The 16776-nt window shown below is 40.7% G+C and overlaps 1 protein-coding gene across 2 annotated transcripts in view; it reads left to right on the top strand.

The window, feature by feature from the left end:
- Positions 1 to 14078, top strand: part of epb41l5 (erythrocyte membrane protein band 4.1 like 5) — a 49991-nt gene extending 35913 nt beyond the window's left edge. The window contains exons 17-26 of one of the 2 annotated variants that reach the window (XM_072397831.1): positions 2867 to 3018; positions 5261 to 5358; positions 5446 to 5586; positions 6419 to 6486; positions 7751 to 7873; positions 8852 to 8927; positions 10020 to 10100; positions 11577 to 11639; positions 11822 to 11961; positions 12299 to 14078. In XM_072397831.1, the coding sequence (XP_072253932.1) occupies positions 2867 to 3018; positions 5261 to 5358; positions 5446 to 5586; positions 6419 to 6486; positions 7751 to 7873; positions 8852 to 8927; positions 10020 to 10100; positions 11577 to 11639; positions 11822 to 11961; positions 12299 to 12368 (1012 nt within the window). In that variant the 3' untranslated portion in view covers positions 12369 to 14078. Of the gene's footprint in view, positions 1 to 2866; positions 3055 to 5260; positions 5359 to 5445; positions 5587 to 6418; positions 6487 to 7750; positions 7874 to 8851; positions 8928 to 10019; positions 10101 to 11576; positions 11640 to 11821; positions 11962 to 12298 lie in introns of both variants that reach the window. The other variant, XM_072397830.1, reaches the window with a different exon arrangement.
- Positions 14079 to 16776: the final 2698 nt, after the last annotated feature.

The following is a 16776-nucleotide window of genomic DNA, read 5'->3' as shown; positions in this document are numbered from 1 at the left end:
TCTAAACTCTGGAGAGCTGTCATGAATAAAAGCCTCTTCTTCTGGGCCTCCAGCACTGAATATATAAACACTATAAACAGACTTGACACAAGCCATCGAACCTCAACCTCACTACTAGAGGTACAAAGCCAGGTCACTGGCACTCCAGAGACATCCAGTCGACTTCACTTAACTCGAGTGTTCATGTGCCAACACGTGTCATATCACACTTGAAGGCATACCAGTTTACAGTTGTAGCAATGTACTATAAGCTGCATGATTTATTCAGTGTGCTGACGCATGACCGCTTTATTTATTCTTTTTGGTTCATATGCATTGAAATGACTTGTTTTGTGAGGGCTCAAATGAAAAAACAGACTGTCCTTTGGCAAAGTAAAATGGATCATTTAACCCTGAGACACAAACGCAGAAGATATGAAACTTTGTTCCACAAATGGCCGTTGGACACATCAGGTCATGTAAGATGATTTAGACATTTTCTTTCACACCTGTATTAACTTACTGCTTCCTAAATTCTTGTCTGCAGCCTCCTGCTGGTTTCTTCTTTCCTTCTGTTTTATACCGCTTTCCCTCCTTTACTGCTTTCATGCTTTTTTTCCACACCCATCCTACCAGTGCTGCTTTTAGTTTGCCTCAACGCTCACTCTCCCGCATCTTTATGCTTCCACCTCCTGTTTGTCCCCCTCCTCTTGTTCTTCACCATTGCCTCCGCCCTGTTCTCCTCAGGTCTCCTCCTTCCTCCATCCACACCCTGCCCCTGTCGCATCAAAGCTCCCTACAAGGAGTTGGACTCATGCAACCCGTTGACAGCGCTCTCACCTTCTGTACTGATATGAGTTTGTCAGCCTGCTAAGAAATGGGAGTGGCTCGGCCTCGAGGTGACTTGTCCTTGACAAGCTTCTGGCACTTGTGGTTGTGACCATACAGCATGGAAGACCTTACATGTTATGCCTTATTGGATGAAGCATTCCTCAGCAGTAACTGCTCAGAGTGCCAGTTCATCAGACCAGCGTCCGACTGACACTTCTAAATCATGACCTCACACTGCCTCCTGCTTCATAATGTTCCATTTCATCACTGCATGTCATGCCTTTTCTCTTTTCATGTTTGTTCAGTGAAAGTTTGAAGTCACTCTCCCATTCCTGCTCCATGCCCCCCCCCCAACCTTCTCTCCCAAACACACAATGAAGCTGGCTGACTGATGTAAGATGGTATCAGTGTGAGGCTTAGGAATCCAGTTGCACTCTCGACTCTTCGGGGAAACAACACTGAAGGTCACATTGTTTCTGGAGGTTTTGCTCGTCTTTGCTCCTTATTTTCACTCAGACAAAGAATTTCCTGTTTTTGTAGAATTGTAATCTTTAAAACACCATTGCTATGTTAATTCCATCCAGTGTTTTTATTTTTTATGAAATATGATTTGTTTTGTATTTACTCTGCTCCAACATTTCATCGATCTGCTGCTGTGTTTTTAAAGGGAGTTGGATAAGAGGGCTGATATCTCTCTCGTCTTTGCACAGGTTCGCAGAGCAACATTCCAAATATCCCAGATCAAATCCGTTTCCACATTGATTCTTGAAAGTGTTTAAGATTTTTCTGCTTGTTGGTGGAAGCTTGTACTGCTTCTATTGTTAAATTTGCTCATATATCAACTGCACCTTCTCATCCAGCTTCCATCATGATGGTCTGAAATGTTCAACACTGAATCAAAACTAAATGCAGTTTCTTGAGTTGGGTTCAGGTCTCTTTATCTTGTGAACACAGCTGTAGTGGTGCTGGCTTAGCACAGAGGGTATGATGAAAGGAAAAGAGAAGATCATGGAGAGTAGATGGATGCTGAATTGGTCACTCACGCCTCAGCTCCTGTGTTGTATAACTGTTAGTGACACGTAGAGGATGATTAAACAATATCATTGCTTAGTTAGATGTTTACATGACTGACTGACCAAATGAAGTGTATCTCTTTAAATTATTTCAAATCATTTTAGAGAATAAAAACAGGAATGACACAGAAGTTGTTTTTATCCCTTTAATGCGGTGAAGGATTACCATTCTGTGTACAGTACAGTAAAGATTTGTCTCATCCTTTGCTGTCATGTAACTGCTACCGTTGCTATTGAACACAGACTGATATCAATTGAAAATATCAGCTACATGCATGGGGACTAGCACAAATGCACGCCTCTGTATAGTGTTTGATTAGGAGCAGACAGTAAGTCTGTGGTCTGTTTTTGTTTGGTTTTTCCTCTTCCTGGTTTATTTCCCTCATGATGGCAGGGTCCGTCCTTACTGTCCATACCGTTTCCTTCACCTATGTTTATATACGTTTGGTTTGTGAGGCCTTGGACCGAGCTTTGCATCTTTTTGTTTGTTGTCCTCTCCACACATAATAATGTAATATGCAGCAGACATCCTAAGTTCTGTTGTATCTTCAGGCTATAGAAATATGAGGTGACAAACCAGGCTGCTGGAAGAACTTCTAGCAAAATCTTTGTATCAAATGTTTGCTTCAAACGTCTCAAAGTTTTAACCCACAGAAGTTATTGCCTGCTTTAAATGCTTATATCCATGGCTGGACTCTTCTTTTCATTTGTGTTTTTATTAGCATTATTCTAATTTCCATTTTTGGAGTATTTGCCGTCATAATGGTATATTTTTCTAAAATGTCTGCAATGATGGTAAAACCAGCCCTTTTATCAGAGGAGTCCGTTCATATCTTACGGATGACAGAGGTAAGCTGTGTAATCCTAAATACTTTTTAGGTGAATTGTTTTTGGTTGTTGGTTTTATATAAAATTTATTTCATGTTAATTGATGATGGATCTTTGAAGTGTTTTCTCCTTTTTTGATATCTTTATGCCTCCAGCGTGCCTGTGGCTGCTGACCTGATGGAGACGTGCATTGATGAAGTCCTCAGGACTCCTGTCGTCCCCCCAGTGTCAACCACAGACGAGCTTGCATCATGCAGTGCCTATGCCACATCCAGTGTCACTACAGAAAATCCACTCAGTCTCACTGGTGAGGCTAGAACAACCACACCTTCAACAGCTTGCAGTGAGACAATAATAATGGTGGAAACTGAAGATTTTCACTTTTTAAAACCTTTTTTTTTTTTTCCTTTAAGATGCATGTGATAATATTCTGACCATTTGTTGGACCCTGGCACTGCCAGCCTCCCTTATTTTTATTTCTTACATCTACCTCTGCTCATATTTTTCTATTACCTCAATTTAAAAAAAAAAAAAAAAAAAAAAATGAAATGCAATGAGAACAGAATGTAATGATTTGTGAATCCCATAAACTAACATTTACTTACGAATAGAACATGGAAACACTGGAATTAAGTTGCTAATTTGTGAAAAATGTTAGTTTCTCTAGAATTTGCAGAAAAAAGTAACATGAAAGAGTCGTAAAAGAGCACCTTAGAGGGGAAGGGTCTCTCAGATGTCTGCAAACTGTGGAGCAATTTCAAAATAACTTTTCTCAATGTGAAATTGTGAAGAGTTTGGATATTTTATCCTTTACTGTACATAACCTCATCAGAAGGCGATGGAGGCATTAGTGTGTGGACATGGCCGAACATAAACGTAATCTTTGGACACTCGGGTAGAACTACATTAACATCAAGTACTAAAATTGCCAGAGGAAGTCATTTTGACCTTTGCATTCCAAATGCAATAATCTCTCATGATAAATGTTCTCCTGAGACATTCATTTCTTCTTCTTGAAGTCTTTCAAATGATGAAATGACATTGAAACTTACATTTACATATGCTGTACTAAACTGTCATATGATACACTGGCATTTTCTGAAACTGATTCAATATAATAAAAAAAAAACTCCATATAAATGACAATAACTGATAATGACACATTTGATCATTTACAGAAAATAATCAAATGCTTAATAATAATACTAAGCAGCTAAGTTATTATTATAACCAAACAACCTTGTAAATTGCCTATAGTTGATGTGCTGTGAAGCTCACCAGCCATGCTATCTATGAGCAGAACATCCGGATCAGTCTCTGAAAGTAGGTGTCTCTCGGTTCTCAGAGAGCCCCTCCAGCAGTGAGAGGTCTAAAGGTTTGTCAGCTCTTACTAAATTCACTGTTATTTATTATTCAGTGTAATCTGATCAGTTAGCCTATTTGTTGGAAAACTAGAATATGAAATAGCAGGAGAGACAAGAAGAGTACCTTCTTTACAGAGAGGAAATAATAGTTGGTAGTACAACGTCAACCATGGGACAGAACAGCATGAAATTTAGTGCGGTCTGCTAGAGTTGGTCATATTTTCTCTGCTTTTTTAGTAATTTATATATAAAACCAGTTTTAATTGAAAATACAAACTCATTTTAGGAAAAGTCATTTTTTTATTCCTTTGGACTAAAGAGAGGGACCATCTGGCTTGTTTGAGTGCTCAGTTCAAAAGCCTGAATGTCATTAGTGCCTTTTAAACTAGCAACATTTCAGGGAACACATTGCATATTTCAGCAAGACCATGCAAAGCCACATCCTGCATCTATTCCAACAGCAGGGCTTTGTAGTAGAAGAGTCCGGGTGCTGGACTGACCTGCCTGCAGTCCAGACCTTTGACCACCTTAAAACATTTGGTGCATCAGCAGTTAGAATCCTCTATCAGGCAAGAATAGAACAACACTCCTCAATCAAAGGTCCAGCAACTGTCTCCTCAGTTCCAGATGTTCACAGACTGTTGGGGATGCTACACAGTGCGAAACATGAGACATGTTGCTGCCATCAAAACCAAGATGAGCTAATACTTGTCATGAAATACTGAGCGTGTCCCATAACGTCCGAAAATATTTGTTTGACATTGGAAAATCAGTGCTTTCTGTGGAATCGGGGTTGTATTGTGCGGATATCTCACTTAAATGAAGTCAGTTGTCAACAAACCCAACAGATGATGATGGTGGTGTGTGCGTTGGGCACACTGGTACACTGAGAGGGGAATTCAGTAGATACAATTGTATTTTTATAATTGGGGAAAACATTTTATTGGGCATGTAAGCAGAAAAAAAATCATTGAGTTGGTGTAACAGCATGAAAATCCCTAGAAATGAGACATTTCATTGTTTACCTGGCATTCAAGGAAAAATAAAACCATCAGCTCCATGATTGTTTTTGGCATCTGTATTGACCCAGATTTTCACAATCAGTACATCCCAAGTAAGAATGATTATAAAATGTTTTTTTTTCTTTGCATTTTACTATTTAAAACTGTTTTTATGTCTCCACAGAAGCAGCAGCTCGTCTGAAGCAGCTGGAGTTGGATGGTAGTCCACTCCTTCCTGCTCCAAGAAATAATATCAATGTTAATATGGTCATGAACAATCAGGTGTGCGTCCATTTGCTAAAACTAACACTTTTGCTGCCTTTTTGATACAGATGACTAACCCTTTAAGCTGTTTGTCCTGTCCAACAGGATGATGTGGTGAAGATCACAGAGAAGTGTGGTCTGAACAGTACAGGCAGTAGTCCAGTTGTCACTCCACTGCACCTCCCAGAGGATCTAAAGAGCAATATCCTGAAAGCTCAGGCTGAGGCTGCTGCTGTCAAAGTGCAGGTTAGATTCCACTGAACTGGATATAAAGGAAAGGAATGAAAGGAGGAAAGACACTTGATGACATAGTTACAGTATTTCTTATAGCTCAGTTTTTAAGTTTTTTGGCTATTCCATACATTGCTTCATTGTATTGATTAGTTTAATCTGGAAGATGTGTAAGGATGAAAGCATCATCATTGGTCGTAGTTTTTTTTTTTGTTGATAATTTGCTTTATTTCTCTCGTTGTTCGTCATGGAGAAGCATTAAGGAGGCATTAGTTGTTCTAGCTTTTTTCCAGCCCTGGTCCTCATGGCACACAGCCCTGCATGTTTTCCATGTGTCCTTGCTCGAATACGCCTGATTCGAATAAACGGGTCAGCTCTTCATCTCTTTGAGCTCTGCAGAAGGCTGATGAAGACTTCTTCACTTGATTTAGGTGTGCTGGAGCAGGGAAACATGGAAGACATGCAGGGCTGTGTGTCCTGAGGACCAGGATTGGGAATGTAGATGGTAAATAATGAAAACTCATTTTATACTCCATAATTATTTTATTTTTGATAAATCTTTAAACTGTTTTTCCTGAGACCACCATGTCATACTTTACACCAAAGTATTTGGCAGTTTTCTCAACATGTGGATTTGCACATTGCTTCAGGTTGGCTTCCATTTGAGCTTAAAACTAAAAAAGTCTTTGGCATTGTGGGCTTTTGTGTGTCTGTGTGTGTCACAACAACATGGCAGCTGTTGCGTGCCAGAAATGTGGAATATCTCATACTTTTTATTCTGCTGTCAAGTGGAGTTGAGAGTAATGTCGATAAAGTCTCTAATATGTCTGCCTGTTTTCCTCTGTAGGGGCCTTTGGAGGAACACGTCATAATAGTTGGAGATAAGAACTGTAACTTGCAGGAGGCTTCTGCCAGGTAGGAGCACAAAAGAATTGGAAAAAAAGTGGAGGCGATATTTATTAAACTAAAAAAATGTGGGAATTAAATCTTTATAATTAGATTTAATAATAGAAAATACTCTGCCTGTTCAAAAAAAGTTACCACCTGGAATTAACGAAGCAAATGGGTAAGAGTCTCCTGTTGGATAATTGCTGCATGGATGATTACGTTTCAGCTGGCAACAAGTTATTAAGCCATAACTGAAGCAGTGAGCAGCTTCTCATTTCTAAAAAAGTCAGAAAAGATGTTCATCTGTTTCAGAAGGGTCAGATTATTGTCACGCATCAAGCACAGAAAACATCTAAGAGAGACTGCTGAAACTACTAAAATCGGGTTAATAACTGTCCAACACATTAATAAAAACTGGAAGGATAGAGGGGAGCCATCATCTTCGAGGAAGAAATGTGGTCAGAAAAAAATCTCGAATTAAACGTTTGGTGAAAAGTCGTAAAAAAACACCAGTAGAACTCACAGCTTTGTTTAATAGTGAAAGTATTTTAACAGTTCCACATGCACGATGAGAAGAGAACTCAAGGCATTGGGACTAAACAGCTGTGTAGCCTTAAGAAAACCACTGATCAGTGGAGAAAACAAGGGAGCATAGAGATTTTTAAGACTTCTTTGCTAAAGATAAAGACTTTTTATTCATGTATGCAGCATTACTCTGGATTCCTTTCAGTTAGTGGAGAGCAGAAAAGCTGTTGTTACCATGAGTCATGCTACGAGTCATTCAATGCTTTGTTTGAGCCAATCGCAGCACTGCCTGCTGCTATAGCTGATTAACCTTTTAAATTCTTCACATTGCTCACAATATTACATCCCTCACTTTTTATTCTTAGAAAGAAAAGTGTATGGACAAGAAATGATCTGACTCGGGTTTTTATTGAACCACTCTGAATAAAGAAAAGGTTTTACTTGAGACTCTTCAGTTCACATTTAAGTAAAATTTGTCCTTTTTCTGCAATATGTTGTTTAACAACACAAAAGGATTTCCTAAATGCTCTGTCTGAAAATGCAGTGACTGCTAATAGAACCATGAAAAATGGGCTTTTTCATACAACTGTGATATAGTTTTAAGCTGGACAGTGTAGTGCATATTATATTGTGCCAAGACTCTCTCAGTGCAGTAGGAACAGTTTAATCCTATCCTCTGAGTCATGTTTTATCTCTAAAACAGACAGAATGTGTCATGCTGGTATGTGCAGTATGAAAACAACAGAATGCGTTGTCTGTTTGCCAGGTTGAAGGTGCGTACTGGCCGACTGGGCAGTAACTCGTCTCTTTCTGTTAGCGGCCGCCCTGACATCCAAGACTCCTGGGAGCTGATCAAACCCGCCTCTCTGGTCTCATCTGCTGCGGCCAGGTCAGTGTGTTTTTCTGCTCAATGCCTTGTGTGCCATGTACACTCTACTGTTTCTATCAGATGAAATCTCTTTGTATTTCAGCTTCACGTTGTTCTGTATGCATCGGTAGAGAACATGTGACAGAGAACCAGGGAGAGCAGATGAGCAAAACAGGCACTCTAATAAAAAGCTGGACATTCTACTGAGGATTTGACATGTTTCTTATTTCAAGTGAATCTAAATCAAATGAATAACTTACTGAAAATCATCAGTAACATTTTATTCAAACAACATAGCATAACTAAATATTTCCCTTATTATTGCTATTATGTAAAAAAAAATTGTCAGGAAGGGATTTCTTAGTATGAAAACACATTAATCAACAGCCACAACGGTTAGAAGAGGTTTAGAAAGTTTTTTTCCTTCAATGGTATCAAACTTCATATGTAATTCTACAGTTTGATACTCACAACTACAGCATTATGGGCTGCATCACTCAGAGACCATGGAAAGTATCAATAATTCAGACTTCAACCAATAAACAGGAAACAAAGCTGCTGCCTGTTATTTGTAGCTTTTGCTGACATCTGTTGGTGTCATTGAGTAATGCAGGTGTGTGTGTGTGTGCGTGTGTGCGTGTAACATGAGTCACATGGCTTTATTTCTGCCTGGATACTGCTGGCAGAGAGTGACACCAAAAACAGACATTTCACAAACGCTGCGTGACTCTGAGCTCATTGATGCAGGAAATGCTTCCTCTCTCCAGGCTGTTTTTCTGCTTCAGTCTGGAGATTTGAATATGCACTGTTGTTGCTGAAATGAACAGATTTAATAACAAGTTATTGAGTCACAGAGCAAACAGTCGCAGTTTTTGTTGCTATGTGTTGTTTTCCCTCATATGTGGCGTTGTTCAAAGATGAAGAACTTGAAATGCATTAAAACACCACTGTGCCACAACCTGTATTTACAGTCATTTATGCTCTTTGTCCATTGTTTAGTTCTGAGAAGTTAACTGAGGATTTAAATCCATCTGCTCCCAAGATTCCTGCTGCCAGCGAAGGCTTGGCACCAAAGGTAACAAAATGATTTGCTGTAGGTGGAATGACTTCACACTAATTATTTACTGCTGGGCAACTATCCTGGTAACTACTGAACTAATTAACATGTACAAAGTGGCTATTGTAAGGAGCAGGGAAATAACATTGTTTCCAATAGAGTTGCACGATACCCACGGTACTCTGCGTATTGTAACGGTTTCTACTAAACTATAAATTCTACACAACGGTACTACCGTGGATTGCTATAGTAACGGTGCCAGTTTCCACTACACAGCGGCCGCCTCGACTCTCCTCCCGGCTTCTCACCGCTTGCTACTCCCTTGTAAACAAACCCACACGACAACCACTGCTGTGTAGTTCACAGCTGCTGAATGATTGGCTGTTTGCCTGTTACTGGTGACGTCCGGGGACATGATAGGCTGTTTCCACCCGTCTATTAGCTGATTGGCTGTTCGTGTGTTTCTGCTGGCAAGAACGAACTCCATGAAGTCGGCATTGTTTCGATAGAAATTCGCTTCAAAACTAAAATTCTGTCTCTCCCAGACGCTCGCACAGCGGTCACAAACACGAGACAACACACACACACACACACACACACTCACCATGGCAGAATTATGTTTATCATGCACCAAACAGCATTATGTCATTGATAACTATTTATAACTTGTACAAATACATTGCAGTTCATAAGAATAATAATAATTAAAAAAGGCTGCAGTATCGCGATAATACCGTGATACTTTGTCTGGTATAGTATCGTGGTTACTTACTGTGGTATCGTGACAACTCTTGTTTCAGCTCTGTTTTTGTCATTTAAATCATGACATGATGGGCACATTTAACTGCCCCTTCAACGCTTCGGTGTGTGTGTGAGAACGATGATCTCCAGTACTGCACTGACTCACTTTGAAGGAAACTGTCACCATAAAGCACTACCACATCTTAGTGTTTACATTTTCAAGAATGTTGGGTTTAGTTTCTCATCCCAGCAGAAGACCCAAATTAGATCAGCCTTCGTCAGGACATTCTGAAGCATATTTTGTTATGGTGCACAGGCTGTGTTTCTTGTTTATAAGTTGTGGTAAAGACTGCTTTCATCGTGCTGCAGGTTAAAGCAGAGGAGTTTGATCTACAAAACACTGCCCTGCTGTCTGACAACCTGATTGATTTCACTGACCCGACTCCCCCGGTAAGTGTCAGCGCACTCTATATTGGAGGAGTTTCTTCCATCATCTGTCATAAAACCCTCTTGGTGGCTTGTTTGTGCACCTCTGCACAGAAAAGGCTTCTATGATGTGAAATACTCCTGAATGGACAGCAGCAGTAATTCAGGGCTGTTTCAGGCCAACACACAGTGACCCGGAGCAAATACGGGTCAGCGGTCCTAACCTAAGCTGAACATTGCTCACTCAACCAAACCTTAGTTTAAAGGTGTTTTCCAGTTTTGCACGAACATTGAAACTGAGCTCAAAATAAGCATCTATTTGATAGTGTTGTAGCTCAGCAGTTTTCATGTCCTTATTAAGGCAGTTCTGCTTGAATGAGCACAACGTTTATGTGATCAAATGCATGAAGGAGACTGCTGCGTAGATTATGTTTTTTTCCTCAGACATGTGAATTTTCATGGCTTTTTATCCGGTTTGGAAGTTTGAACCCCACTCTGCTGCCACACTGGAGACTCAAGTTGCCCGCTCCACTTAAGCATAATATTGTTCCCAGTGAGGTGATCCAGAGTCAACATGACTCTCTGAATGTGAGGTTTTATAGATCTGCAATTACTCTGTTTACTAGAAGGAAATCCTGCAACACGTGCTGCCTGTGCACCGCCCGATGCCCCATACTGGTCAGACACACCTCAGGCCTTCAGTCCATAGCTCTTTAAAGCATTGTAAGCACCCTGATATGTGTAGAGGCCAGTGATGATGCCCACCTGAGCCTAAAAAACAGTTAATTAGGGACGCAGCCTCAGCCCCTGCTGCACAGTGGTCTATTGCAGGAGGTCTCGTGTTATTGAGAGCGTTGCTGTGTACATAAGATTTTGGTGCTTCGCCCTCGTTTTCTAATCTGTCAGAATGACAGAGGCTTTCACTTTCTTCTGTCCTGGTTGTATGAAAGGAAGTTGACAGAAAAGCACAGTTCCTTTGGGCTTCTGGGTGCACAGAACATTTCACAGCAGTGGCAGAAGATCTCATTATGGCTGTCCTCCGCTCGATGTGCAGGCGAAGCTGCTCTCTCAAAAACAATATATTCCCTCTTTCTTCTGCAGCGACAGTCGCTTCATTCTCAAACCAACTCCACTTCCAATAAGATTTTATCCAAAACAAGCAACATTGACAGCTCGCTCTGTGTTGGGTTATCTCGGAGTGACCTCTGAAGCACATTCTGACGCCTCCATTCCTCAACATAGTGGACATGTAACTGTACATTTCTGTGCAAACATGTCTCTAAACAGTGTTCACATCTGCCTTTTAAACAAAGGAGATAAAGTTCCATGGAAAAAAAGCTGCATTTGTTTAAAACAGAAATGCATTTATGTTCTTACCATTATTCATAAATAATTGCATTTTTCATAATTATCCATATTCAGGGTAGTCATTAAGATATGAAAAAAGCTTATTTCTGATTTGGATGGAGGGTGTGAGAGCAGTCTTCTGTTGTGTTCCAGCTTCCTGTGGTGCAGCACCCCAAAGCACTGATCACCCCCCGCTGGATCATCCCTACGGCCGCTGTGAGTTCTCCTCTGTATCTGTCCTTTGGCCTGTCGCAGGCTTCTGGTTGTGCATTTGTGATGGTTTTCTCTTAAAATGATATTAAAAGGGAGTATTTTCGTGCATAGCATACTCTCTGGCAGCTGTAGTGGCTCTTTAGGAGCTGACCTTCATCCTTCTTCCTCATCCTTTTCTAATGCAGCCTGCTGGCATCTTTACGAACGGCCTGCTCGACATAGACCCCCCATCTAAGGTCACCCCTCTTCTCCCTGCTGATGGGGGAGCAGCTCTCACCCCAACCCCTCCCCACCTCGCTCCCACACGTAATGCCATCTCCACCAGGTAAAGATCTTTGTCCTTTAAACCCGAAGCACCTGAAGTTTGTTTTAAAGCTTTAAAGTTTGCCGCCGTGTGCTGATGAGCAGAAAAATGCCACCTTCCCTCAGGCACGGTTTCAGTGTGTAGAACACTGCGGAGGCTTTGGGCGGCACAGCAGAAGTTTAGTTTAGTTTCTTGCTTTTTTTCCCTTTTCTTAAGCATGTGACTGGTATTTTTTGTGATGAACAGAGAAATCCAGGCAGCAAATTAAAGCTAAGTGCACATGACTGTCCAGTTAGCACAAGGCTGTGCGTTCAGTGCTTCTGTCAGTAAAGTGTTTCTCCCGGCCCATGTCCCACAGCACTGTGGGTCAGCCACCAGCCTCGGAAGATGGAGCCAAACCCAGAGGTCTGTTGACCACTGAGCTCTGATGAAGGGATGAGGAGCCACCATCACAACACTCCTCTTTCTAACAGCTTTCCCACAATCTGAGGCTCGGAGGAAAGGACGAGGCAGCTTTCAAGCAGTACACTTGTATTTGTAGTTGCACACACTCACTGACGAACAGAACTACTTCACAGATCAGTGACGGGACATTTTATTTTTCATATCACATATTTTTCAAAAATGTTGAAAACAAACAAAGCTCTAGTGTTAAGAGTGTGTAAATTTCCTGTTTTTCTTCCACCACCTGCCACATTCTGAGTCATCCACACACACCTCTGCCTCCATCAAGCAGCACCACCTCCCAGCAGGTGGTACAGAGACTGATCGGAGATCAGCGATGCCTAACAAAAAGCAACAGCCTCTGACTGAAAGGTGACTTAAATGGTAGGTCGTCTGTTTTAGTGCCCTCTGTTCTTTGAATGTTTGAGGGATGTGTTTTAGCCCTGATGGTGCGCACCGCTGGATCTGAGCTTCTCACACGTAGAGCTGCTGAAGTACACTGGAAAAATGACTGTGAAGATGACACTAAGGAATGCATCTGTACCCCAAACATGATGAAACACGCGGGTGGGGGTCTTTCTTTTCAACGAGTCACTGTGAAAGTCGTCTGTTGCAGCCCCTCGGTTTGAAAGCTTCACTGGATTCTCTTTGCCACACTGGACTTTGCAGTGGATTGAGATGGAAATGACCACTTTGCTTTTAGAAATATGTTTTTAATATTCTTTTCTTACCTTTTTGTTTGTTTTAAATTGTTTTAAATGCCCATTGCAGAACTTTCACATATTTTGGTAGGAACTGATCACCAGTGGTAGTTGGCTCTGTGTCTCTTTGGTAAACTATTTGAAGGTGTAACATTTTATTTAAAGTTTTATCCCACAGTCAGTTTAGCCTCTGTGCCAGTAGTGAAAGCTGATGACTTGCTGTTGTCTCTGGAGTCGTGTAACCCGACGGCTTCTTTTTCAGACAGCAGTTTGACTCTACTCATAACATGTTGTAGCTGCCTACCTGCCTTACATAACTGAATGTATTCAACACATCTCATCTAAGAATGCTGGAAACAGTACAGATTCGTGTCACTTTTACGACTGCTCATGTTAAGCTCACAATGGCCGATAAGGTTTAGAAGTGGAAGAAAACCTGTGAAATATCTTAAAGCAGATTTTTGTACATGGAGAAAGTGATGCCTGTTGCTACACTTTCCAAATGATTTAGTATAATACACTGATGCTTATTTTTTAACTACTGTAGTCTTTAAGTTGGACATTCATTCACGTTATGTGTAGTCTTTTTCAGTATGACGATGATTTCATTATCTTGAACAAGGGGTTGTTTTCCAATGTCTTCTTACTGTAGCAGTGAGCAGTATTTATGCTACCACTCAGTGTAATGCTTCCAACATTACGTGTTGTTCAAAAGTATTGTAGCACATAGTTGATTATGTATTATCAGTATGGCATCAGCCAGCTGTTGTCATGAAGTAGATATATATATATATATATATTTTTATTTTTTTTCTGAAGATGATGCTGTCATAGGTACTCCAGATGTTCAGCCTTGGGATGTTTTCTAATTACAGCAGCAGTAGGACATGTAAGTGATTACTGGATGAAACGCTGATTTATGTCTCACATGCAATTTTCTATTTTTTTCTGGATTATCTGACCATGACTCAGTAAAGCTTTGCTACAGTAGGAGACAGTTGTTTGTCGTTCATTTTTATTGCTTTGATTATGTTGAAATGAAGTGATAAATTACTGTTAAGTGGTTCCTGTTGGATTCTGCTGTGGATCAGGTGTTTTTAAGGTAAACTATCACAACACGGACGCTCTTCTTTTAATCTAGCTGCTCTGTAAGAAAGTAAAGCCTTTATTCTGTGTCAGATACAGTGACAGTGTCACTGTTACCGTACTTAATGAAGTTAAGTGCGGTTGGTACAGTGGTGTGCGGTATATTTGATTAACTGCAGTTGGACCCAGCTGTTTGTCATATTGTGTGTTGTCCTTCTGGCCACTAGATGGCAGCACAGTTCAATTTTTACCTTTTTTTTTGTTTATAGGCATTGTGCAAGTTTTTAATTCCTCCCATAGCATAACTCTAAATTGCGTCTTGTGTCTGATTCTCTTAATTTAGGTTTGAGCTGGTGGTAAAAAGCTTTGACTATGAAATCCTTGAAATGGGCCTGGAGTAAAAGCAGTTCTGGTGAGATGAATCTGTTGACTGCAGTGTAGTGCTAATTTCAGCCTTTAGGGTGTAGTGTCGCTCCAGAACGAGTCAGATCTCCACAAATGGACATTTACACCCCAGTCAAACATCTCAAGGTTCAACATTAGTCTCATTTGCTGTTGGTCACTATTGAGTCATGGGGGCTATTTGTGACAGTGGTTTGGTATTAGAACAATGCTGTCTGTGAAGACTTTTTTCTTTTTCTGAGCACTTTAATGGTATTTTTCTAAACACATGAGTATTCTTTATTTATTTATTTTTTAATTAACTGTTCATCATCTCTTCAGTTGCCTCATCAAAAGAAACTTCATTTTTCTTCAAGGCAGAATAAACCAAATTTCTTGTGGCTCATGCTTCTGGTTGCACAAAGCAAAAAAAATTAGAGCAAAGTACAATTATTAAAAAGAAAAACATTAAATAACAGGAAATCATCATTTGATACCAAAATGAAGGCAGACGCTGTGAAACACGGTGACTTTGCTCTTATTGACTGGTCCAAGCTGCAGAGCGATACATGGTTGGATCATTATTAAGCAGCAGAACGTCCTACAGCTCAATAAGTCAGCCAGGACTGCTCCCCTCAGCAGATGGGCCGCCTCTCCCCCACCTTCCAAATGAATAATTGATTTTGTACATGGACCTTATGCCAGGTCATGATTGCTTAAGCGTGCTCAAAAGCTCTGGGTGGACTCTGAAATCTGGCACACGCACGTGCCCTGATGACACCGAGCAGATATTACGTGGCATCTCTTACATTAAGATATCTTTACTGTTGGGTGAAAACCAAATGCAACCGTCAGCCTTGTTTCTGGCTGCCCAATGATATTCTTAATTTTGATAGTCACTTAACCTTAGCTGAAAGATGATTATAGAACAAAAAATCTAAATCAAATGTTTGTCCAGCATCACCTGATGTGCCGTCGTTACTTCAGCAATAGCACCCAAAGAAATTGTGGTAAGTATATTGTTATTATTTTGAATTAATTTCATGAAAGAACAGATTTTTAAGTTCTTAAACAGTTCTGAGAGATCTGCGCTCTCAAACTGTGAAGAAGCATCATTCCTGTTATGACTTGCTTGAACACATCTGATTTGCCACGTCTGCTTCTCCAGGCTCGCGGGGGCTGGGTACAAAAAGTCATTGCAACAGTGCTGAGGAACAGAAAGTGGGTTTCTTTTTTTACAGTGGGTTTGAAGCAGTTGGTGTCTTACCTGCAGTGGTCAGAATGCTCTAACAACTGGAAGCTTAAAAATGGCATGGTGGTTTGAGAGAAAGCTATCTCTTTTTACATTTATACTCCTGCATCACAGAGTTACACAAAGGGGGCCCATAAAATGATCCATATCTCCACACGGTGTGGCAACCTAAGTGTTAACAAGCATCCAGTGCAGACATGATGTGGTGTACATATCCTCAAATTAGCTCTCCCTCAAACCGCTTTGAAATTTTTAGGTTTAAGGGGTTTTAAAATGAAAAATGTGTTCTGTTGGCCCTGTTCAGATTGGCTTTTAGTTTTAGCTCACCCATCTGGAATACTGCTGATTCTCCAAACTGGGAGAGCTCGGGTTGTTGACAGCTGCTGAAAGGACACTTACGACTCTAAAGTACTTCAACACAAGCCCAAAAGTCTGATATCCCATTAATGTGCCTTTACAAATTAGATAAAACTGTGTTGTGCTTAGTAAGAAAAAGGAGAAACTATTGTCCGGTAAGTAGCTGTGGCTCAGGAGATGGGGTCATCCTTTACCCATCAGAAGGTTTGATCCCTGGCCTCTTCAGTTCACATTTTAAAATGTCTTGGGGCAACATACTCTGCCTTGCTGCTCCCGGTGCTTTAATCGTCTTATGGCTGTCTCTCTGGGGAGCTCTTTTTAAATGCAGTCATGTTTCTGACCTGTAGTCAGTGTTTCAGAAGTAAAGATTGAGAGGGCTCTAAAAAAACAGTAGAAATCACTGCATGTGCTCAGGAACTCTGAAAACTACTGACAGTGAACGTTTGTCACTTTTTCCACTAATACTAGTTAAAGCTCTTCCACACAGTGAAAACAATCCAAAAATGGCCCCATTGGGCTCATCATAGCTGCAGTGCTCTCAAGAGGCCATCCAGCCTTTTATCTGAATCATAACAGCCAGCATCTGTGATGGTTTGGGTCGTGCATTTGTGCACA

Source organism: Leuresthes tenuis, unplaced genomic scaffold (assembly GCF_036924035.1).
Source record: "Leuresthes tenuis unplaced genomic scaffold, fLeuTen1.0.hap1 SCAF_12, whole genome shotgun sequence".
In the NCBI taxonomy this organism is placed as follows: Eukaryota; Metazoa; Chordata; class Actinopteri; order Atheriniformes; family Atherinopsidae; genus Leuresthes; species Leuresthes tenuis.
This window is presented reverse-complemented; position numbering and strand designations above follow the sequence as displayed.